At 44.4% G+C, this 24,743-nt stretch overlaps 1 protein-coding gene across 1 annotated transcript; it reads right to left on the bottom strand.

Moving 5' to 3' along the window:
* Positions 1-303: 303 nt before the first annotated feature.
* On the bottom strand, positions 304-23,823 carry LOC118786193 (caveolae-associated protein 1-like). Its single transcript, XM_036541286.1, has 3 exons — positions 23,786-23,823; positions 23,180-23,659; positions 304-4,288 (listed from the first exon to the last, which is right to left on the bottom strand). The coding sequence occupies exons 2-3, from the start codon at positions 23,645-23,647 to the stop codon at positions 3,515-3,517; spliced, it is 1,242 nt and encodes a 413-aa protein (XP_036397179.1). The 5' UTR covers positions 23,648-23,659; positions 23,786-23,823; the 3' UTR covers positions 304-3,514.
* Between the last annotated feature and the right edge of the window lie 920 nt (positions 23,824-24,743).

Genomic DNA, 24,743 nt, shown 5'->3' on the forward strand with positions numbered 1-24,743 from the left:
AGCTGAATTTGATGCGTTGATCAAATGAAAAAAAATGAAGATCCAGATGAAATGTTTCCATATTTCTTTCAGTGACAGATATTTACTCTGCAAATATCGTATGAGAGCTTCTGCGACAGTATGTTTGTTCTGACATGTTTGATTTAACCTCATTTGTGGGGAAAGGGATCTGTTTGTGTCAGATTTTCCCAGCATTCAGACATTACACCACCAGATTTCCCACCATCTGTTCACAGTGTCACAGCACAGTGTATAAATGACAGAGATAGGAACACATACCAAATGTGAATCAGTTTGCTTTTATTGAAATATTAGTGGTTAGGCAATGTGGAATTATATGGTACAGAAAGCAAATGGCATCAATTGGGCTACATTCCATACACTAAAAGCAAAAAAAAAAAAAAAAAGTGGTCAGTGTGAACATAGATGGATTTTTACACCCTCTCTTACTTTTCTGCAGGGTTCTAATAGTTCACAAGTGAAAGCTAATTCTTCTTTGTTGCTGTTACTGACAGTTGGTTTAAACCATAAAGGATAGCATACAAATAAAAACAAAAAAAATTCCACTGTTGTGAAATCAACAGCATTGAACAGGCAGGACAAAGGTAATGAGCTACACCCATTCACAACAAGAACACACCCCTCCTGTCACTCTTTACAGGTGGGTGGGAGTCATCTTAAATGAATGTGACCAGATTATGTGCAGTTACAACATCAATGTTAGTTCAAGTGCAGGTAGTATCAAATATAGATGTTTGCTCAAGAGTATTCAACTAAGCTCAACAAAAAATGAATGCTGTCACCCCCAGTGGAACACTGTTTTGATGCATGTCTAAAACCTGAATTTTCCCATTTTTAAATGGATATGAATGACTTTCAGGTGTTTCAGTCAGCAGATCAAAAGAATCTTTACATATGGCTGGTTCATACAGGTTGAAAATTCAGTCACAATATGATTTCATATTTCCAGGTCTTTCATGAGGGATTGACAGTTCATCTACCAAGAAGAATGACTAATAAAAATTTGTGCTTTTCTCTTATTAAAGTGAACTGAAGCTGTATTAGTTTTCTTGCACAGTTGCAGTGATTCATTTTTACACATACAAATGTGTACATAAAAATATAAACAATACAAAATGCTACAAAATTATTTGTGCTAGCACTTTATGGGCAATTTAATAGCTTCACTAATATACAAAACCTTTGGCTGTTTGCTTTTTTTTGGAGGCATTGATACCTCCCCACACTCCTGGACTCTCTCTGCTCTGTTCTATGTCTCCAGTAACCCCCCTGTTGCCCCAAACTTAAAGAGCTTCAATCTGTCTGTCTCTCTGCCAGTCACATTCCCCCTATGAAATGCAGTCCTTTTTATTCACTCACATCCCATTAACATATCGGTCCGTGTAGTTCTCATAAAGGCTTGTGAATGGGAATTTTGGAGCTCCTGAATTATAAACAACAGTTTGAGTGGAGTTTAACAGTAAGCCCCTTTCCTCTTATTTTTATTTATTTAGCTATTTTCTTGTAAGATATGAACTTCTCATGCACTAACTTCCTCTTTGGCACAGAGACCCACTTGGAGGGAGAGCTGATTCATCCATTCTTTCTCACTTGATATGAAAGCTGAACGAGATGTTTCCCAATATAAACATGCTCTGAAATGATTTATGCGAATAAGCCATTACTGCCCTCTCTGACAAGACCCTTGCTGTTTTTGTTTTTCAGCATGCATATAGTTTATACAGTAGTATCCCCTCGTGGTACAATGGAGCCAGGCTCCACACCATAAAGTTGCTTCAAATGAGCAACACATGCAGTTCAAACAATACCATCCTGACCTTTAGGGAGATTCCAGCCATGATCTTTGGCAGCTTGCTTCAGTTTGAGCAGATACAGTATTAGACCGCACAAACATTATGTTTTTTTTCTGGTGTGCTGCATTTCATAAACCCATTATCTAACAGTTGCCCTGTACTGAAAGTATGCTAGATATCTCTCCAAATGCATCAAAAGCAAAATGAAACAATCTAAACGCAAAGACAGAAAAAAATTATAGTCACTGTATTTTACTATAAAGCTGAGCATTCAGGATACCCTTAGTTAATATATGTCAGTTATGCCAAAGATATACAGTAACCAGCCACTCTGGATCAATTCACTCCCTCTAGTAGAACAGTAGGAACACGAGGCATACAGGTGAGGCTTTGAAACTGTGCACATGCATAAGTATATTTACAATAAACAAGTGAGAAAGCACAAATCCAATTTATGCTTCTGAAAAAGTTAGCAAAACAGTGCGACATGAAAACATCTGAAGAAAAGAATGACAATAATAGTAAAACACAAAAAATCTGACGATTTTGCGTTTCAAAGTATATAACTCAGGAACTGAAGTTAAAACAAAGTGTGAGGACAACAGTGTTTCAGAGAGATTTTAAATGTTGAACTGTTTCAAATTTGTGATATCATATGCAATTATTAGTTGAGTGTTCAATCCTAAACTCTTACGGCTTCACAATTCACAAACAAGATGTCTGCTTTTCTCCTCCTTACAAATTATGCTGTAGACTAGAGTATGTCTGAATTTCAGTAAAAGCACATTCAATGCACACTTGTTATTGTTTCATTAATCTTTGATCCTTCATTCATTTTATTCAATATTCATTTGGTTGTTTTCTTTTGTTTTTTAATGAGACACACTGCATGGAAAGACTTATGATAATCAGTACTCTTGGGGGAAGCTCATATATCTATAAAATGTCCCTCTTCAATATTTCGGCTTTTGAACACTTCTGGATATACCAAGGTTAGCATAAGATTTTGATCAATGTTATTATTGTTGACTCAATAAGAACACAATGCACTTTTTTGTTTGCACATGTTTTTTATATGCAACTCAAAGTTGAGGACATTGCTGTGGTAACATCTTTCTCCCAGTCTTTTATATCAAGTGAAAATCACTTATCTGTCATTTATGTTTATTTTTACACCTGCTATATTCATGTGCATGGTCACTCGAGGACCTTCCAAAATCCCTCTGTCATATTTATTCATCCTAATATCACTTAGCTAGCTAACATTCTAAATGACCTCAAACCCCCAATCAAAGATCTCTTTTCAAGAAATTTTACATTTTAAGTCATATTTAGAGGGAAAGAAAGACGGACAGTGTAAGAACAATATGCCATTAAATGCCAGAAGATTCAATATGTTTGCTTAAAAAAGCTAAAAAAAAACAAAAGATATAAAATGGACATATAGAACAATATTGTATATGTGTATTTCCTTTCTCTTCTCCCCTGTAGGACTCTGTTGAAATTGTTACAACATGAATGGCTAAAAAAACAAAAACTACTCAACTGATAATGAAAATGAGCCCTGTCCCAACCCATATCTGTCCTTTGTTCATATTGTGATGTCACATTTCACTTCTTTCACCTGTGGCTACGGATGTTCCCTGCACAGATTCCAACCTCACCACCACACCCTGCATTCCCCCCTTCCCCCGGTCGCACTAATCGCTGTCCCTGTCATGGTCCTGCTCCACCAGTACCAGCTCAGAGTCCTCGGCCATCTCCAGCAGGGCCTGCATCTCCGGGCTGTCCTCCGTCAGCATCTCTGCCACCTCCCCAGCATCCTCCGGCTCCTCCTCCTCCCCAGCCACCTCCACCATCTCGGTCCCCTGCACCTCCACCTCACCCTCACGGATCTTCTTCACATGGAATGTGAAGGGTGGCACCTTGTAGACGGCCGTCTTGGAGCGGGCATAGACGGTGTGGTCAGGGGTGAAGGACTTCTTCATCTTATCTCGGGAGGACTTCAGCTTCTCCCTGCGTTCAGGGTTGACAGACATGCGGGTGCCCAGCTTGCCCATTTTCTTCTCTATGTTTAGTCGGGTCTTCTCCAGGTTCTCCCTGGTCTTCTGCCTGGTCTTCTCCAAGTTCTCCTTGGTCTTCTGCCTGGTCTTCTCCAGGTTCTCCTTGGTCTTCTGCCTGGTCTTTTCCAGGTTCTCTTTGGTCTTCTGTTTAGTCTTCTCCATCTTTTCCTTTGAGAAGACCCTCTTGATGTTGTCTACCCGCTGAAGGCTGCTGCGCTTTATGCGCTCGGCCCGTGACTCCTCGATGGTCTCCTCGATCACCACCTCCTCATCAGAAGAGAGCTCGACATTGGCCTTCTCAGCGCCGTCCTCAGCCTCCTCTTTTGGCTCCAGCTCTCCCTCACCCTCCACAGCCTCTGAAACCTTCATGGACTTTGACACACTCACCCTGGAGGGCACTTTCACTTCATCCTGCCAACACAGAAGAGCAAACACATAGAGAATTACCAGCAAGTATACCAAGGGACACGACTATTTTTATCACATGAACTATTCTCATCTGGAGATGATTCTTGCAATTACAGAACAAAACTGACAAGAGCAGCAGCATTTTCCCATAACACCATGAGTTTATGAGAAGAAATTCACGGGGGAATTGTGTGAATAATAAATTACGTGGAAGTGTAACCTTGCCCCCTGAGGTCATCTTCCTGTGCTCCTGGAAATGGTGTACTGATTTTGAAATTTTCTCAAGATCTTTTTTTTTTAGAAAATATTCTTATGGGCGGCATTGTCAGTGAGAAAGGGAATTGATAACACAGCATGGCTTCACATGACGCTAGAATGTCTCCCTTTTGTAAACAAAATGGCTAACAACCAAATTCTTTGTATCTGCAATCAGTACTGATCTATGAATATCACGATATATGTATGCCTTGTAGCATACCCAGAAAGACTAAAGGGAAATTATTTCTGCTTGAATCCTTGGAACATCACAGCAATTTGACAGGTCAAGTAAAATTATAGAGTTATATTTATTCCATAAAATATAACATATACTATGAATTAATTGATAAATAAAACTGATAACTTTATCATACAACATTGGTGATATAATAGTCCTGGATAAAAAATGATGTAGTGAGTTACCATTATTACTTCATCTTTTCTGAGTTCCAAAATTAGAATACTGAGATCCAGATTTATACATTGCGTGCTTAATTGAGAAACAATGTATAAAAAAGCTTAACATTGCAAACAAGGGTTTCTTGAAACGTAGCATCTAATTCAGTTTGACGTTAGACGCGTGATGAGTGCTTGTATGAATACTTCCATTGGTGGAAGGCGTCCTCTAGTGGACACATTTATAAAGCACAGTCCCTTATGGAGCTAAAGAGTTATCCAACTATGTAACTATGGAGTTACTAAATATTGTGTCCATTGAAGTACTACAGTGTGTTAGCGTTCCAAGATTATGCAAATAGTAATATATCTGAACAGTTTCACTCACAGGGACTCGCATTTTGTTTCAGGAAAGACCTTTACAAAATGTTTTTATTTTAGCACAAGATTTTTCATGTAATCTGATCATGGGTGAAGGCAGCTTTTATGTATAGGTAAAAAATCCTCTTTATGACCTGTGGATTATATGAAATGAAATTGTCGTGGATTATGTTAAATATTAATGTACGCACAAATGCTTAGAGATTAATGTAGTTCTCCTACAATTTAGGCCATGTTTCATAATAATTAATTCTGTAGTCCGTGTGAGCAGTGTCAAAAGTACACATACAAACAAATGTGAGGGCAAAATTTTATAAGACACAAATTGAATCCAAAATGTATTGAAAAACAGTCTGAGTGTAGAGGTGTTGTTGTGCCCAACCCGCTTGTACACACACATCGGCAGAAAGACAGAGATAGGCGGCTGACATTACGGCACAACCATGGCACACTGATGCACACAAACACAGCAAACAGGAGGTTAAAATGAGAAAGTGTTGATAAAGAATTGTACAAAACAAATGTACACTCTTCAAAGAAGAAAACCATCACTAAGACTTTCCTGGCATGTCCAGGTGTGAAATCCTGAGTAGAGAGCATTGTAATGATTGCAGTTCAGGTCTCCCTCTTGTGGGTGAACATGGTATGGCATTTTCTAAGGAACATTGGGCTTGTATGATAAACAACTGGCAAGTAGGAATAGATATTTGGTTCTATATACAGGCAGCCCTGGGCTATCAAAAGGCTGTACACATAGACAATAAAACCGTCTTTGAGGTGGTTTTTTCAAAGTGATCCTGTTGTGTGGACAATCTGGTGTGGGTGCTCTCACACACATCCCACATCCTTGTTGGTGGCTTATTGTGTGGGGGGGAGGAGGAAACCTAGCTACCAAGGACAGCACCCCTTTGCTCTCAGGTTAGCCTAACCTTCCTCAGGCCCGTCGCTCCATCCCTCCCTCCTCCTCTCAGGTCATTACATTTTCCACCATCACGCTTCCCCTTGCCAAGACATTAGCTAACTTTTACCATACGGGCTCCTTAATGGATCCCATGTCTCCTCTGGCCTGCCAAAAACAATCAAAGGCCTCTATTTATACTGCCTTAATGGCTCCATTGTTCAGCAGTTCTGGTCCTGATAACGACGCCCATCGTGCATTTCACCCCCCCCCGCCCTCTGCCCAGCACGCAGAGGTGGAGGAACCTCATAGCATGCCTGACTGACAGGAGCGCTTGGGGAAAGACTCCTGCCTGCGCCCTGAGGGGCCAATGCGAGTGCAGCTGCCCCTCCCAGTGTTTGCTCACCAAGACTCTGCGCGATGCCATTCCTCTTCATTCTTATCCGGTGTGCAGGAATGCTCACTCGGTGCGTGGGGTGGAAAACTCACCATTTGTCGTCATTCCCTCGGTCCCACCCCTGCCTCCTCCATCCCTTCCCTCATCCTGTGCATTCCAGGGGTGGTAGCCCCTCTGTCTCTGTCTAGAGTCCCTCCCATCAGCACGTGGCCAAGCACAATGCTCCTGCTGTTTCTGGAAACATCACTTTTTTTTTTCCACCATCCTGAGACGTTGAGTCACCATTCCTTTGCGACCCCCTTCCCCACTCCCCAAGTGACTCCCAGGCCCATACTGTGCATTGTTCCTCGAGAAAACAGGAACACCCAAATGCTATATTACAAAAACAAAAGGGCGAAGACAGCCCCCCCTTTTCATTGACACAAGTGAATTGGCACGCTTGCCTTCATTGTCATAGCACCTTTTTAAATCACAGAACACAATCTGTTTCCCCCTGCAGAGAGTAAACAGAAAAATAAACCACAAGTTAACAGAGCCCAGAGATCCATGACCTCTCCACTGGAGAGTGGTCGGCGCATGTGATTTTGAGCAAGCTCGGCCTTGAATGGCGCAACCGGGCTTTCCACACTGATCCAACGCAAAGTTTCCCCACTGTACTGTACAGCTGGAGCAGCTGCCCAAACACTGTGCCTGTAGGGAGGGGCTGAATATGCAGGGCAGCAGGGAGGGTTCTGCTGTTGCAGAGATTGAACACGTAACACAAGAACGATTTGCTAAGGACATGAAGGCAGGCAGCACAGCAGGGGTGTGGAGATCAAAGTCACTGGCAGGGAGGTGTGTGTGTACAATAACGGGGAGTGGAATGAGGTGAGGCAGGGTTATAAGGTAGGGCCTCCAGGCAAAAGCCACTTTGCTGGGTTGGAGTACCTGGAATAGACGCCTAACTGGGTTCTCTGATTTAAAGGAGATGGCACATTCCTTGACAGTCCATTAATGCCTCGTTTTGACTGGGAGGTTTTCTCTGTGCTGGCAGAATCCCGATGTGTACTAATGACACTGGAGAAATTATACACACTAACATTTTACTTGTTCAGGCTGAGATCATTTTGAAACTTCAAAGAACGGGATATTTGGCACACATCTTAGCAGAGATGAACATGTTTTTCCAGCCAAGACGTTCTGATTTATAAGGCCAATAATCCACAAAGGCTCACGGGTTTCCAGACAATGGAGAATTCCAGGACTGGCACAATGCCTCTGTTAAATTGTGTTAATATCATAATTTGTTGCATCAGTGAAAACTTGAAGCAGCTAGCAGGATATTTTTTAGCCTCCCATCGCACTTCACCCAAAATGACCCCACCCACACCATACAGGCCATTCAAACTGGATTTAAGTTTTGTGTGTCTGGCTCTCCTGCAAGGATGTATGATACATGATAAGTACATTGTCCCTTGTCTGAATGCTCTCCAATTTAGAAGAAGCCCCTGCGCCTCCTGACCCCTTCTCCCTGAAACCCCCACCACCCATCCCTCCAACGCACTTAAATCATTTCCTCTTAATTCAACCTGAACTCAACCACAGCCTAAAGCATTGCTTCATTGGATTCCTATCTCACTCCTCTGTGGGATTTAGCGCAGGACAGAATCAGTCATCTCTAAAACGACTTACAGAGCCGCTGATGCTGATTCAATCCAATGAAGACATTACTGGGAGAGACTTGAGACAATAAATTAGTAGTAGTAAAGTGACTGGCAGCCTGAAATGATATGGAAAGGCTTTGAGGATTGGCAGTTTGAATTGCTTTGAAGATTAACCGCTAAACTACAGAGAGTAAAGAAATGGTGCATGGGTGTGGTAGCTGATGCAGTAAATTTTTAGTCCTGTTCGAACGTAGGAGTTATTTCAGAGCTGTGATTTATTTGTAAGCAGAATGCTGTGAAATTTCACTCCTTTTGAGCTTACATCCATGTTACAAATCATTTATCCAGCTTTTCCTTACCTCATCCAGACAGATTTGTAGTTTTAAAAACGTATTTGTGTGGCAGAAACCCTTATTTAGGGTGCTTATATAGCTTAGATTTGGTATATTACTAAATTTTACATCTCAGTATTTTCCAAAGCAGACCAGTTTCAGTTCTTTGCTCAAGAGTGCACCAGTAGTGTACCAGCCATGACTCAACCCTACATCCTCCCAAGTACAGGAACAATGCTTTACAATGCAACTGCACAGAGCTCTGCTTCCTTGGGAGCAACCTTGAAGGCTGATGCTATTATACAACCTAAGTGAGGAGGCAGGAAAATGGAAAAAACTGAGCATGGAAAAGAATCCAACGGGATATTACAAAATCATTTCATTCACCTCAGTGTGACTGGCTGAAATCCTAATCCTTTCCTACTGTTTTCTTGTTGTCTTTGTGGAGGGTAAGGGTGGGCCGGAAAAGCGAGCTTGAAACCCCTGTCATTCCAGAGTGGATGATAAAGGTGTTAAAGCTGCAGGGAAGGACTTGATGGAGGGAAGTTCAATGCCCAGAGACAGGAAATGCCCCTGTGAACAACAAGCAAGACTTTCCGTTCCTCTTCTGATTAATTAGGGGGCAGTGCTCCAGTCTCTGTTTCAGCTGTAATCAAGGTCAATTTAACAAGATTCAAGAACACCAGGGTGTAACATCCACCAGTCTAAGATTCCAGCTGTGAACAATAGAAATGGTTTGCACAGACGTGTCCATGTTCAAAATATTTGCAAGCCTACAAATAGAGTCTGAAATGGTCAAAATAGACATTTTACAAAAGATTCAGTGATAAATATCTCTCTGCATAGGCTATTTTTCCCTCTTTTTGCCCCCTTGTCAAGTGTAGCAATATAATGGTGCAATATAATCTAATACAATATGCATGTCATCTGAGACTAAATATACCATCATATCATATTACAGTAAAATAATAATAGTTTTACTGTGACAACCGGGTTTGACCAAGCACACTGTTGCTGTGAGCATTGCTGTGCTGTGTAAACTGATGGGTAATAGGGAAAGACAGTACACAGATCTCCACCAATAGGAGGCAGATTTGGAGCTTTGCTGTGTCTCCCGGCTCTATCCCTGCCTGGTGGACCTGGTCATAAACCAGGCTGCACTTCCTTATCTGGTACTTTGTGTCTACCGGGCCTGTGGGGGGTCACAGTGCCTGTTTATTTCGGTTTCTCCTTCCCTCCTCCGCTCTGGATTCCTGCTGGCCTCCCTGGCCACCTTCCACCACCACATTCCCCCCCTGCCCCATGGCAACAGATACACACAGTTCCTGGTTGCCCGTGGCAACAACCATCATATTTAAGCAGAAAAAAAACACCCTCAACGAAGACCATGCAGAGGAGATGGGGCAGCACACACGATAGGACTGCCACTCCTCCTCTCACTCCCATGAGGGAGAGGCACTGCACACTGCAGCTCCTCTGACTGCAGTTTCACATTCTGTGAATAAACAGCACATCGTGTGGGAAAGATCAGCATGTAACTGACCTTTGATCTATTTTCATCTATTTATTTGGTTGACATCATCATCGTCATCAACATCATCATCATTACCATTCATAACGCCAGTTTTGTATGCAATGTATTTCATTCATTGAACCCAGTGGGATTTTTAGTGGGATAGTTTTTCGCCACACCCTCCACCAGGATACTGCAATCACCATTTAGCACCACAGTCCTCATCACGGCAGAGGCAAAGACGTACTGACAGAGTTAAAGTGGGGTAAGATTAGCTGGCTGGGTGGGTGGAGACAGTCAGTTATGTGTTTTCCACATCAGTGTGGATGAGAATTGGAAAAATGTCACACACTGGCCGACAACACTACTTACAGCAGTATTCCCAATTTTCCTAGGATGACTCAGATGCAGGTGTTACCTAAGCCTGGCCCAGCCTTAGATTCAGCAATGTGAGAGAGCTACAAGAGAGTGTGGCGACAGACCTCCTCAATATGCCACCTCTATCCAGAACAACTGCACACTGCACTCATAGCAGGAGTAACCCCTTGAGGACATAAACTCTATGAAACACCAGGTGCATATGTGCATTACTTTTCTTCAACCAGGAGGGGTCCCTGGTTGCATTAGACTGAATTTTACAGATGGGCACAGCATTAACCCAGACCTAATCTGTCCCGGTGAGACACAGTAAAGTTATAAACGACTCTCCTATTCTGATGTGAAAATATTTATAACAGTATATATAGACAAAACCAACAGTGCATACCCTCTAGAGCAAAGTCCAAAAGTATTTGGCTGAAAAACAGAAATACTCGTAAAGTAGTGTAACCTACTGATATCGAACACTGCTGCTGATCTGCTGCAACGTCAGGTCTGCCTCGCCTGTTTTCACAGTAGAGACATCTGCCATCACTTTCTTTGTTGTGTTTAATGTGCACTTGAAAGACACAATGCTAAATGGAGGAGGAAACAGCAGAGCCGGCCAATGGAAACACGGCTATGCAGTGCACCATGGGATAGACGGAGGGGAAGACAAATAAAGTTACGGGAGGCACAGGACATGCCTCGGTGGGTGTATGCAGTGCACTGTGTTTGGAGGAGATGACATCATGGACATCACCTGTGCATGCCCCTCTTGTTTGATTAACAGGCTTCCAGACAATGAGGAATGAGGAAATGAGAGGAAACACTGTGGGGTTTCTCCGCTAGGCCCCTCTGCCCGGCTTTTCCGCTGCTGAGAACCACTCTTTCCATTTTGCCTGTGGATAAGGGTGGGACAGGGCGCTGAGAGACGGCCTCCATGTGTTTCTGTGGCTAACTTCCTCTCTCCCTCCCTCTCTCTCTATCAGTCTTGGAGTGCTGAGCACGGTGTTGGAGTCACAGCTCACGGAAAAATCTGCCAATTTGGGTGGTGTTTACAGTGTACTCTATTTGAATACAGCCCCTCACTATGTGAGACTGTGTGTGCACAGCACAGGGTCCAGCCAATGTCTATCCAAATAAGGAAATATCTAAAGTAAATCACGGAAGTGTTTCAGGGATCAAATATTATTACATTATACACAGATATATTACATTTATTAAAATGTATTGTAGTTGTATTTTGCATGTACACACTTATGCTTATGTAAATACACACATATCTATATATTTTTATTTATCATTTATCTACACTATATTAGCATGGGGTGAGATGAAGACCTTTTGTTATTAGAGATATGAAAAAAGACGCTACGGGTTGTTTAAATTATGAAAAATATTGTAAAATACAATTTCCTGATAGTACCATGATTTACTGAATCCACGTTCATAGTGTCAGGAGCTCAGAAGGAATACCTGAATGACAAATGTGAATGATGGATAAGGCTACAGTATATTTCACCGCACTTGAAAAGAACTGCAACAGCAGAATAAAATCGAAATTGTTACGTGGGGAGAGTGCAGGCGCCAGGATCGTCTACATATGGCTCCAATGAGTAAGAGAGGAACTATCCACTGTAAGCCATGCTAAACCCCACACTGCAGCACTTTCCTTTTTATGGAGCTTGAAGGCAATCTTTCAATCATGAAATGGTGGTTTTGGTTGCTTTGGTGCATTCTTCTGAGAGCCTGAGTGCTACTCCTCTGACTCACAGGCAGTGGATCATTCTACACCAGTGCCCTGTTGCTACAACAAACCAAACAGACGTACCCCCCCCCGGACTCCCCGAAGCCACAGCAATACTGCTGAAGCAACTATTGCTTTTTCCCAAAAGTCTTTTCAGCATCCCATACTTCTCTAGTCTGACAATGAGTATCATGCTCTTTCCTGGGGTTTTTTTTTTTTTTTTAACAAGACAGCAACCAGTTACTGTAGCAATCATATGACCTCTCCCTTTGCTCAGACAAGGGCTAAGAACAACTTAGGCTGATAACTTCTGTCCCAATAGCGTACTGATGCATCCTGTGAACTTAAATGGCCTTCGAAATTGAACTGCCAGAGCTGATCTGAAATGATTTGCTATTTCATGATTCATTCAGCAGACATAGTGGACTTAAATTTACATTTTACATGTTGTCATTTAGCCGATGTACTCTGCAGAACTTCTTACAAAGAGTGAGTAAAAAGTACATTGAATAAAGTGGCATCAAAAACAGTACATACAGGATACAACTGGCAATGTTCAAACATTTGTCAGCCCCTTACAAAATGTAATGATAACTAACGCATTCATACATAAGTGCATTCAATAAATACCCCACAGTAAAACTACAGCATACCCTATAATAGACTTACAGACAGGACTTCTGAATTATTATTATTATTATTATTATTACTGTCAAAATCAGGCAATATAAGTACTGCGATTTACACGGGATGGTTGGTGCTTGTTTAGCAGTGGGTCACATCAGTCTCCTATCGATGGTGACAACACCTGCAGGAGCTGGACAGTTATATTAGTCCCCTCTGGATAGGACCTGGGTCTTTGATACCACTCATGTAGTGCTGGTTTTGTGGTTGCTACAAATTATGAGGATTCAGTCCACACTCTAATCTCTCCACTTTTCATTTGCAACTTTCTAAAAGCATGTGATCGATTTACTTTTTTTCTGGAAACCTTTTTTGAAACACTTTTGGTCTCATTAACTTCAATGCTCATGGGCCTGGGTGGATTATTAGCGGAAATTTCCGGCTGCTAGGCCAAGCGGTGCATGACGGGGCTGCTGTGATGTCACAAACTGATGCAGGACATAAGAGTGCAGTGTTTAAGCACTGGGGGTTCCCCTGCAATGTGCCATGGAAGGTTTCCACTGAGTGCCGTCTGTGAAGTTCATTCACATCTGCCTGTTTACCAAGGGATCCCCCAGAACACTGTCTGCCTGTTCTCTCCAAGGCCCTGCCTTGTGGACATACTCCTGCTGAAGCCTGGAAAGGGGGGGGGGTTTCCACTAAAAATATCCAAGGGAATCCTCATGACTTATCATTTGATGCTGGCAGGGAGCAAGGAAGGGCAATACAAACAAAATTACCAAACTGCAGCCCTCTCAGAATCACATTGGTGCTTATGTATGGATATGGTCCAAAAGTGCTCAACATACAGGCTGAGCAGAACCATGAACAGGGCCATGAACAGTTCAACCAAGCCCTGCTATAAGCTTTCAAATGCTACAGCATTCAGCCTGAGCCAAAACACAAAACCTCCCTGTTTTCATGCTGTACGTTCCTGACATGTCATATACACTGGCATCAAACATACACATGTCCTGAACAAAGGGACAACAAATGACTCACGGGAGCATCTTGCTGTGACATTCAGGGGATCAAATGGAAACGTTAATTAATAATAGTAAAAACAACAACAATAATAACTGCACACATAACAAGTGCTAAAATGCCTGTGACTGTGTCATGTCCCAGAGCTGTTGGAATCAGGATCATAGCTGTCAGTGCACTCGTGAGCTATGGGATGGTAGGAGCCAGCTCTCTATTAGATCTATTATGGCAGATCTTGTATTTACAACCAAGACCAGAAATATGACAGTCCTACTTCCAAGATGTGTGGGGAGACAAATATTTATTCACATTCTTATGTTTATTCATCTGACAAATACCTGTTTATTGAAAGAAATGTCACTGTGGCAAGAAGTATTTTTTTGTGAGGTATGGCCAAAAATTCTCTTATCTTGTTCATTTTTTACCTTTTAGAGATTTCCAATTATGAGATATTGTTATACTAATTACTACTTGTTTATACTGTTTCATCTTCATGTCAGTTAGAAACTGGGCGGTTGGGCAAGGCTTCCCAGAATGTGGCTCACACCATGATACCAGGTGGGGACCCCTGACTGAACATCTGGGAACACATTAAGGCCCAACAAATTTACAAACACAGCAATCAAGTTCAAAACTTGTTGCTCCAGTGCACACAAATGTGGTACATGGGATTGTCCTTGATAACTAGCCCTGCACATTGACACATGTCAGTGTCTCTCAGACACAGGCAGAGGGAAGGCTAGATGCTCCTGAGCGCAAATCATGGGAATGACTGCTATGGGCGTGGACTGACAACTCCGTAGGGACGCGTTGCTCTTTTCCAGGCTATTTCCTCCCTTTAACCATGGGCCTGGGAGACCGTGCTATATTAAGCTATGGGATGCCAAGGCCACCTAAGGGACTGGATCCCCCCGAACCGTGGTCCTGTTACTTAGATGCTTTGTTCAACCCTCCCTGATCTGAAGGGAGCTTTCAATCCTCGTGCCTGGCTATTCCCTCAGGGGACAGTGTGGTGGTGCCACTCATCACCTTAGCTGAGGTCTGTGGCTGTTGGGCGATGGGGCTCTCGGCAGATTCCTGTGAGCAGAGGACCCACCCAGAAAAGCCCTGAACAGGCTGGCTTTGGTACATCATTCCAAGTTCAGCTTGCTTTCTAATTTCCTCCATTTTTTGCTACAAGATAGAGCTTGTCACTGTGAAAAATGAGCTTGTTTTTGTAGATGAGAGATTCATTTCTGAAAGTAAAACCGCAACATAAATATGCACGCAGGCCTCATTTTTTTAGAGGGCACAACAGGACACAGATGTGAGGGGCTCAGTCATACCTGTTAGATAAAGCTGACACTGTGCCGTTTAAACGAGCAACTGCTTTACATATGCCTAACACATTTTAATGGGTAAACATTGAAGTTAAATAGATCCACATTTATTATTTTTACTATTACTCCCTTATCCAGAGCGCAAATGTAAAATATGATAAACAAAAAATAAGCAAAATTTTGCTTTACATGAACAAGTTACAGTCTGGTCTGACAGTGTATAAATGTATGTTTGGAACCACAGTCCTGGTTGCTATGGCATTGCGGTGTTACTCTTTCCAATAATAAGAGTAGGGAGTTCCGTGGTTTTTGCCCAGAGATTTATGGCCACACAGAACTCTGGGACTTCCCTTTCCATGGCCAAGCAGTTTCTGAGAGACATGTGATTCACCGGTCTCTCGAACTCCAAAGGAATTTAATATCCCTGATGTCTAGACAATAGTGTTTCATGTACTTATTAGCTCATCCAATGCAGAATGATGCAACTGGGCATCTAAGAGCTTGTGTCTGATCCCACTGTGCTGTACAATGATTTATAACCTCCCATAAATATTAAACAACAGCTGACAAGATGAAAAATATGAAAGTGATCCATCTTTGTAATGTTTTGTTTTGACCTGACCTACCCATTGTGCAACAGGGACCTCTACTCTGGGCTGTGTCCCCAGGCCATATCTGAATGGAAACACTGAGGCGCTGCATGCCTTTTGTTCTCTGTTTTTTGTGCAATCGACAAATCTGGGGGATGTGTTTCACTGTCCAAACTTTCCTCCTTTCTCCTCTTTCAGTCTGCACCTCATTCCTGGCATGTCAGGGCGCACAGTGGAGCTGGCTGATAGTAGCTCCTTGATTACTTACCCCTGCGTATACCATGTTAGCATACCATCCCTCCCTCCGTGTGCCCCCCCCCCCCCCCCAAGCATTTACCTTCAGAATGTTTACAGGCATTAAATCATCTACAGCCACCTATTCCCACATCTGATCTCAGATCAGTGCTTCCACCACCCTGACAGCTATTCTTCAACAATTCATCAAAACATTTTTATCTCCAATTTCCCATCAAGCATAGGTTAATCACTGTCTAATTAATTCCTGTCTTTCATGCCTCACACAGGCTTCCATTACACCTTAACCCGCAAGCGCTTCTTCCATGGACTGGATTACACTCAGTTTAACCAATACTCATCCTTTATGGCAGGCAAATCTATGACATTCATAAAAAATGCAAAAAAAAAAAAAAATTTAAGCTATCAGGCCCAAAACTTGCTTCCCTCTTCTAGATCCCACAGGCAAGTCACAGCTCACAAGCCGGTGCCAAGTACATTGTGTCCCTGAAGCGGGGCAAGTGCAAACGCCCCTGGCGTCAGAGGCACCTGGAACTGCATGGGGCTTGCTATGTAAAAACAGATATATGCTGGACGCACTGGGTCTCAGAGCATGCTCGTTCAAGCTGCCGCAGCTACCTAAATCCAGAGCCTCTGAATGCAACCATCCTGAATCCCATGCCAGGCAATGTATTTACTATCAAAGTGCTCCTCTGGTTTTTTTTACGAATTGGCTGGGATCGGCCCTTTGGTTGTGACCGCCCGCGGCCGTGACAGAGAGAAGCAGAGTGCAAGCAGAGCTCCTTAGCCCGCATGCTCTCAGGGCCTCTGGAACAGGAACGCGTGCCTACTGCCCTTCCAATGGCATGCCTGGTTGACAGCATCAGAGGGCGCAACATTCATGGTTTAGAAATCACACTGACCACTGTTGCTGGTTCCCATTGACCTGTGGCCCCTGGCTTGTTTGGCAGGAAAGGAAAACAATTTGGGCTGGCTTGTTTTCCAGCACATGATGGTGGGGAGAGATGAACGGGATTAGCTGATGGGCACGGGAGGCGAAAACACAACAGGGAGCAGCACAGCATGATGAGGGGCTGCTGTTTTTCAAGGAAAGCCTTGGGAGACGTGCCTTGACACACATTTTCTCAGAACCTGGTCTGCACAACAACCAGTGGAAATTTACACCTAGGGAACTGAGCTGGAGTGCGTAATAGGGAACACAAATGGTGGCTCTGTTCTAACACCTCACAGTGTGTGGTAAACAGGAGTAGTCAGATGCTAATGTGCACGGTGTCCCTCTGATCCCTGCAAATGGTCTGCGGGCCTGACTATGAGGCATGCTGTTACACCCCTCACATTCTCTCCAGAAACTACTCCCTTGTGAAACTCCTCTAGACATATGGTCCTCACTGTTCCTGTATTGGAATCCTCTTTCTCCTCTGTGTGTGCCTTTGGCACTGACTGACACGGGGAAAGTGCAAACACGGGTGCAATGAGGACATGGGATTATTTATGGTTCTGCAGCAAGAGACACACACACGCATACTGTATGTACATGCTCACACGCACTCACCTCACACATATACATACACATATTGTACACATGCATGCACACACTCACTTCACACGCACACACACAAACACAAGCGAATGCACACACTTACAAAGACACACATACACACACACATGCACACACATATGCAAATGCACGTATACATACACACATACACATGTACACACTTCCGTTCACACACACACACACACACATTGATGACTGTGTTTGTGTTGATGGGACAGTGTATGGTCTAATGGGGAAACATCTACCTAATCCACCCCTAAAAATAGCAGCTCAGGTGAATCAGACATGCTCTCCTCATCCTCGTATACCCTCATGAGTTTGTGAGGTAAAATTCAAGAAGACTGATATCACTCAGACTGTGAGTGCTAATGAAGGTGAAATTCTCTTCAGGTGTGCTGTAACACTGTATCCACACGGATGATTCACTGTGTCACTGTGTATTTTGAGTCCTTTTGAGCAGGCAAAAGGGATTGAAAACTACATAAAAAGTTATTCAGTTAAACTCTAGCATTTGTTGCTCATGAATAAGCCAAGAAATGAAACAAGTTGGGATTGTCTGACTGGTACATTACAGCAGCAACTGACGCCAAAAGATAGTGCTTGTTATGGTGACTGGCTCCAAACACAGCCGCCACACAGAAAAACACAACCGCCACACGCTCAGAGTCTCAAAGCCCTGCGAGTCTCATTTTAGGAGGGCCCTCATCAAATGAGAGGAACCACTCAGGGAAAAAACCAATCCCAGAGCTTTTCCTTTGCACAATCAAACAAGTATTTGGGATTTCCTATTTATAGAGCTCAGCCTCCCTTTTCCCTTCCTCCGTGAGCCCAGCTGTCTTTTTTGCTTTTCCTCCCATTTCTCTGACATGCTGTCCCAGGATGCACTGATTCTCACATGCTTGCCAAGAGAGAAACCCCTGACATGTTCACTGGAGCAGCTTGAGTAATAGGGGTTACACAAATCAGCTATAAAAAGGATATTTGGGAAAAAGAGTGTTTCTGTAACTCTGCCCTATATGGTATTGCAGAAAGTGGATGGCTGGTGTAACAGATGTTGAAGAAAATGACTGAAAAGCACATCTGGCTATGATGAACGATGAGAGAGAATGAGACTCAGAATAAGAATAAGAATAATTTGGGAGAGAGACCTTATGTCCACATATTTTGGTGGAAAAAATGACTTGATGTTAAGTCTCCCCCCTCCCCACCTTATTCTGAGAAAATGCCCTTATTTGGAGAATGTTTCAAGCCCCAGACCCATGCAGAAACCTCTGAAATGATAGCTGTGCCTTTGCATTTAAGATGCGTTCTCTGGTTGGTTATGGGCTTAATCTCATCCAAGCAATTCACTTGAATACACTCAGGCCATTTTCACTTATAAAGTGTTTGACTTGAGATGATAAGGTAAAAGCAGTTATCTTAGGCCCCTAGGCATTTGAATCCCTCGAGCAGTGCACTGCACAGACCCTGACATGTAGTGTTGAAATGTTTAACCTGTCAGACATCACTGACTGGTCCAAGTGTGGGAGGTCCAAGGGGGAGGGAGGCGGGGTGGTGGCAGAGGGGGAGCCAAGGGTAGAGATGCCAAAGGGATGAATCAGTCTGCTAACTGGGCTGCCGTTCTTCAAACCACCCTGGTACCCCTGGTGCAAGGGGGATCGCCCTGTGCTGTTCCAGCTAGGGCCATCGCATTCTGGCTCCGAGACCATGAAACCGTGCCTCATCTCTTCCCAAGCTTCCCGGCAGCACATGGTCATTCCTGAACTGGCTGAATGGAGAGACGGGTGACTGAAAGGAAAGGCTTACTGGAATGCTACGTGGACACGCATGAACAGTGTGTAGGTCAGAGTTGCAGCCCAGGCTAGACTGATGGCTATAACCAAGAGGGCTAGAGTCCCACATGAGACGGTCAGAGGGCGTCACTCTATTTCCCTGTGACATCGTGCCAGTGGGCAACGTTTGTGTAAGGGAAGACCGTGAAACGTCTACACGTTGCTGGAGGGAGGAGACGCACCTCGCTCCTATTTCAACACTGCTCCACAGTGGCGAGAAACGCAGCTGGGCTGGTGAAAGGGAGAGTTTCACGCTCCCTGAGGAGGAGAGGGAGTGGGGTCAGGACCACACCTGTTGAAGCCTGGGGCCCCGCGGCGGGTGGTAGCAGTGACGGCTGGGTCAACAGCCACTTGCAGGGGTGAAGACTAATAGCCTGCGCTTGCTCATTACAAAGCCCACCAGCTGTGGCTGGAGCATCCCGAAAGGCCTCCCCTACGTCTGAGGGAGCCATACGCAGTGAAGGGCACAATGTGGAAACAAAAAGTGATGCACTGCAGTGAGTCACGCTTTTGGCCTCACAGGGACGGTGGGGCTCAGAAAACACATGTGATTCTCCTCCGTGAGTCACACTTCTGATCTGGCCAGGGCATTTCAGCTGGCCTCCAGAGAACTTTGTTTGGTTACCTAGATTAAAGACCCTCACTTGTTCACCGTGGTATCCCTCCTGGTCATCCAGGTTCAGTCATAAAACATCATAGCCCCTCCTTTCTGCAAATGATTAGAAAACGTGTGCATATTCTGATGGGTTACATAAACAACAAAGCAGAACCGCCTGTGACAAGCACACCCACATACACAGTTGCTCATCTTAATCCCCCTGCTGTCATCGATTGCAACCCACACTGAGCATATAACTTCATTCCTCTGACCCATGTCAAAACTTCTCGACCTACAGAGAAATCCCCCTGTCTCCAAAGCAGCAGCACCACTGTGCCAAAGAGACAATAGAAACCTGGCTGAGCCAGTGTTGATTAACGCTCACTCCTCCAGTGTCATTTAACCTGACACCATGCAGGCCTGGGACAAAAATAGAGTGACTGTGTGGGCCTGGCACATGATGGTGATAGTTTAGTGAGTCCTGCTGAGACAGTCCTCTTTCCCAGATGCAGCTTCTCCTGGGCTCGCATGCTGTGCGGATGCCAAAGGGGAGTGCACACATATCCTATACTGCTGGGGACCCTAGCAAGTGATCCTATGGATGAAGGAGGAAGACAGGCCTGAAAAATTCCAAATCCAAGATTTGGCTGATGAGGATCCAACTTGGATTGAACCACCACCCTTTCAAAAATAATAATAATAATAAGCATACAGGAGCTAACAGTGAGTGGGCCTATTTTTACATACTGTATCACCACATCCTCTTTGAATAAGGGCTGTGCTGCTCATTGTTCCCTTGTCAATTGACATTAAGACAGAGGCTGCGGCTAAACAACACGTGGGTAGGAAGGCTGAAAAGCCTCCAAGCTACTAAAAAACATCACCCATTCCATACCAGTGCTGTATGAAAGATGAGTAACCTAGGCGGCCCTGAGAAAAACAGCAACACAGTCCACACACTGTGAGTGGAATTCACTGCTCATCGTTAGTAGATTTGTCAAAACTTGACCTTGGATTGCCAGAACACACGGTACAAAGTGGCATTGTGGCACTGTTCTATAAAGAGGATTTCTTGTGGAAATGACCGTAACCCACAACCTCCTTCAACCTAATTCAATCTGGGTAGTTTAACTACTAAACACACTGCGAGGACCTGAGAGTCGCTGACTGGATTTCTGAGAAATGCGTTGGTGTAATCTGTGAGCCTTGTTATGCGTTCCAGTGAGGCTCCGCATATGAGCCTGTATAAGCTTGACTGTCCCAGAGCTCGCACACCGAGACAGGCTCTAAACTTTGATTCAGGGTCCTGCCAAGTTCTCCATAGGTGTTCTCTCTCAGAGCAGAGGGTACTGTTGATTCACACTACTGTTTGATTGATTTTAAGTGAAATGACAGAAAATGTGATTATTGGAGGAAGTGCAATAACACTGCATTCTTACTAGCCCTCTGAAAGGTCTTATCTGTGCAGAATTAGACGCAGCGAGGGCTGCTAGCTTATCTGTCATGTATTATAGGGAGGGAGAGGAGTGTGTGAGTGCAGAGCTGGGAGGCAAGCCTGGCTGCGCAGCTCATGCTGGAGCCCCTATCCTGGCTGCAGCTGTGCAGCTCAATGAGGGCGAGAGGGCTGCTGAGAGCCACCCCTGAGCCAGGGTGGAAACTCTGAATGTCTCCCGCCACCGCGCAAAGCTGCAAGCTATTAGACATTACAGCATGCAGGGCTAAAAAAAGACCAGGCTCTGGAGCATAACTACAGAGCGTCTTTTCAAACCAAGAGTCTGCCGTTCAGTCTTTCTTGAACCCCCCCCGTCCCCCCTGCCCACCTGCTCCCACTTTTAAGGAGAGATCTGCTGCACTCGTGGTATTTTCCATCTTTATAAAGGCTTATTCACAAATGAATTCCTTATGATATATGAACTACGCCACATGCACAGAGTCCTAGTATACTGTGTCAGATTATTCACCACAGAAGCCTAAATCGGCCATCGTCTAATTTAGCCCAATGAGCAACCCACATGTGGGCACCCCGGAATGTTAATTCCTCAATGGGACCTTGACTTCGACTTTTGACACTGTCCCCAATGGGATGTGATTCATGCCCCTCTCTGAAGATGTACATGTCACCTAAAAAGGGACAAAATTCTAGGGGCTTAAGGGGCATGCTCGTAAAATCTTAGCCCTAAATGGAAATAATTCTTGCAACGCATAAAGATAGACACAAAAAATTGAGATTAAGCAATAGCTTGCACAATGATGAAGTTAATTAAGAATAAATTGCTTACATTGGAAAATCTTCTTTTGTAATGCACTTCTGGTATCCCTGCTGACAATTAAGTTTTTGATTTCACAATACACTTATAAGGCAATCATAAGCCATCGTATCTCTCCCATGGAGTTAGGCATGAACATTAACTGCAATTGATGGATGGATGGGCCCTCCGGGACTTCTTGCAGCAGACATTCTTCAGCAGCCCCATCTTGTGAGCCTGATTACTATCATTGACATTATTTGTTGCTCACTCCATTACATGTGATATAGTAGAAGTATATATCATGTAACTATCATTACATTTAATGATCAGCTACAGAGCTGCGTTAAATTCAATCCATTGTTTTTTTACAGAGCGTTATGGTTCACCGAGGTCAGAATCCCTATTCCTCCTACTTATCCACCTACACAGAAGAAGACCTTTTGACAACCATCCATGTGACCCCTCCCCATGGGAAACACCTCACTCTCCATTGCTGCCTTTTCACATTTCCAACAGCATTTTCATATGCAGCTGAACTTTCCCTTCAACATGCAAATGAACAATGGGGTGTGTAAGTTAATCACTCGAGAGGCTTGAGCATACACACTTTACTTCGACACTGTAGCTCAATGAGGACCTACAGGGACGACTACACTACTACACATTTCAGTCCCAACCCCCACATCTGCTTCTGTAGCGCACCGTGGCCTGAGCACAGTTCATGTGCATCAAGATGTTCAATCTCTAATGCATTGTGGGAGAGAGCATGTGGCAATGCCACATTGATCAGGGTGTATTTCTAAACTGCCAGCCGTGCACACCCCAATCCCAGAATCCCGACCACCCCCCCCCCCCCCCCCATACACACACACACACACACACACACACACACACACATATTGAGAAGACTGTGCCCCTTACCTGGTAGATCATGACTTTGAAGTTGCGCCTCTTCAGCAGCTCGTTCTCGTTGCTCTCCAATCGTTTGATCTGTCCAGCCTGCTTCTCCAGGTTGGTGCGCACCGTCTTGACGTTGATGCTGACCTTGCGCACCTTCTCCAGCATCTTGTTGACGGTGTTGGAGGTGGTGGTGTGGCTCTTGGAGAGCTTGGTCAGCTCGCTCTGGATGCCCGTCACTGAGCGCTCCATGTCCTGCTGCCGTGCCTCCAGCCCAGTCTGGGTCTGCTGGATCTGGTCCACCGCCCCGATGATCTTGTCCAGCAGGGCCAGCACCATCACCCCGTTCACCTGCGCGTCGCTCTTCTCTTCCTTCTCTGCCCCTGTCCCCGCGCCCTCGTCCTCGTCGTCCGATGGGGCCAGGGCCACCTCCTCATCTTCAGACACCTCCGCCAGGGCCACCTGCTCGAGCTGTGCACTTGATTCTGTCATGGTTGTCAACAGCTTCTCCAAAAATGAAAAATAAAAGAATCACACACCACAAAGGCACAGGAAAAAAGCAACAACGCTAAAGGGTGCCCAAATCCAAATTCTTTTTATTTTATTGTAAGTTCACCTCTGCCTTCTCACCTAACTCCCTCTATGTTTTTTCTCCCTTCTAGCCTTCCTTGCTTTACTCCTCCCTGCTCTCTCCCCCTCTCTCCCTCTCTTGTTCTTGTTCTTCTTCCCTGGGAAGCTGGCCAGCAGACGGGAGTGGACAGGTCTCACAGCTACAGCGTGCACGCCTGGACTCAAATGCCACAGCTCCCTGTGAAACCATCCAGTCAAGCTAGCCTGCAACTTTTCCTTTCCACCCCCACTCACTCTGCCCCTCCCCTTACCCCTCCCTGGCTGAAGCGTGACTCCGCCCATTAGTATAAAGGACCCTGGCCCTAGCTGCCACCCCTCTTGGACCCAGAGACCCAACCCCTCAGCAGAATGGTTGGAATAGTTAGAGAGGAGTTGCAGATCGCTCTTCACATGCAAGCACAGGCACAGCTAGAAGAGGAATGTGAAGCCAGAGCTCCAATCATTTTTTCCAAAGTTTTTTTGCCCCATGCTTCCAGGACATTTTAAATTAAACTGAGAGAGAAGCTGTGTAGCATTAACCATTTAAACTGTAGACCTGACAGAGTGTTGGCTGAAGTGCAGAATTGGAGACTGACAGAGGTGTAGATAGACACAGTACAGAGAGGATTGTTTTGGAATCTGACTAAAGACAAATGTGTTTAATCACAGCCAATCAGCTCTGTAACATTACAGGGAGCAAGAGAGGAAAGCAGAGACAAAGAGAGAGTAGGTAGAGCTGAATCAGATGGCTCTGATTTCGGCAGCTTTGGATGTTATCCCCCCCCCCCCCCCCCCCCACCCCCATCTCCATTGTTTTGCAAGAACAAAGGAAAGGATTATTTGCAGAGGTCCCCTGGCCTCTACTCAACAAGGACAGATTAATAAAGGCTTTTCCTGGGTGACCCACCCCAGTACATGCTCTCAAACGTTCAGGAAAGCCCATGAATAACTGAAGTTAAACTGATATAAACCAGGACTG

The sequence above is a fragment of the Megalops cyprinoides genome, chromosome 1 (genome assembly GCF_013368585.1).
Source record: "Megalops cyprinoides isolate fMegCyp1 chromosome 1, fMegCyp1.pri, whole genome shotgun sequence".
Classification (NCBI taxonomy): Eukaryota; Metazoa; Chordata; class Actinopteri; order Elopiformes; family Megalopidae; genus Megalops; species Megalops cyprinoides.

Coding starts and splice junctions, on each gene's coding strand:
- LOC118786193 (XM_036541286.1), bottom strand. CDS start 23,647: ATGACAGAATCAAGTGCACAGCTCGAGCAGGTGGCCCTGGCGGAGGTG. Junction 4,289..23,179: donor TCAAAGTCATGATCTACCAG/GTAAGGGGCACA, acceptor CTGTGTTGGCAG/GATGAAGTGAAAGTGCCCTC.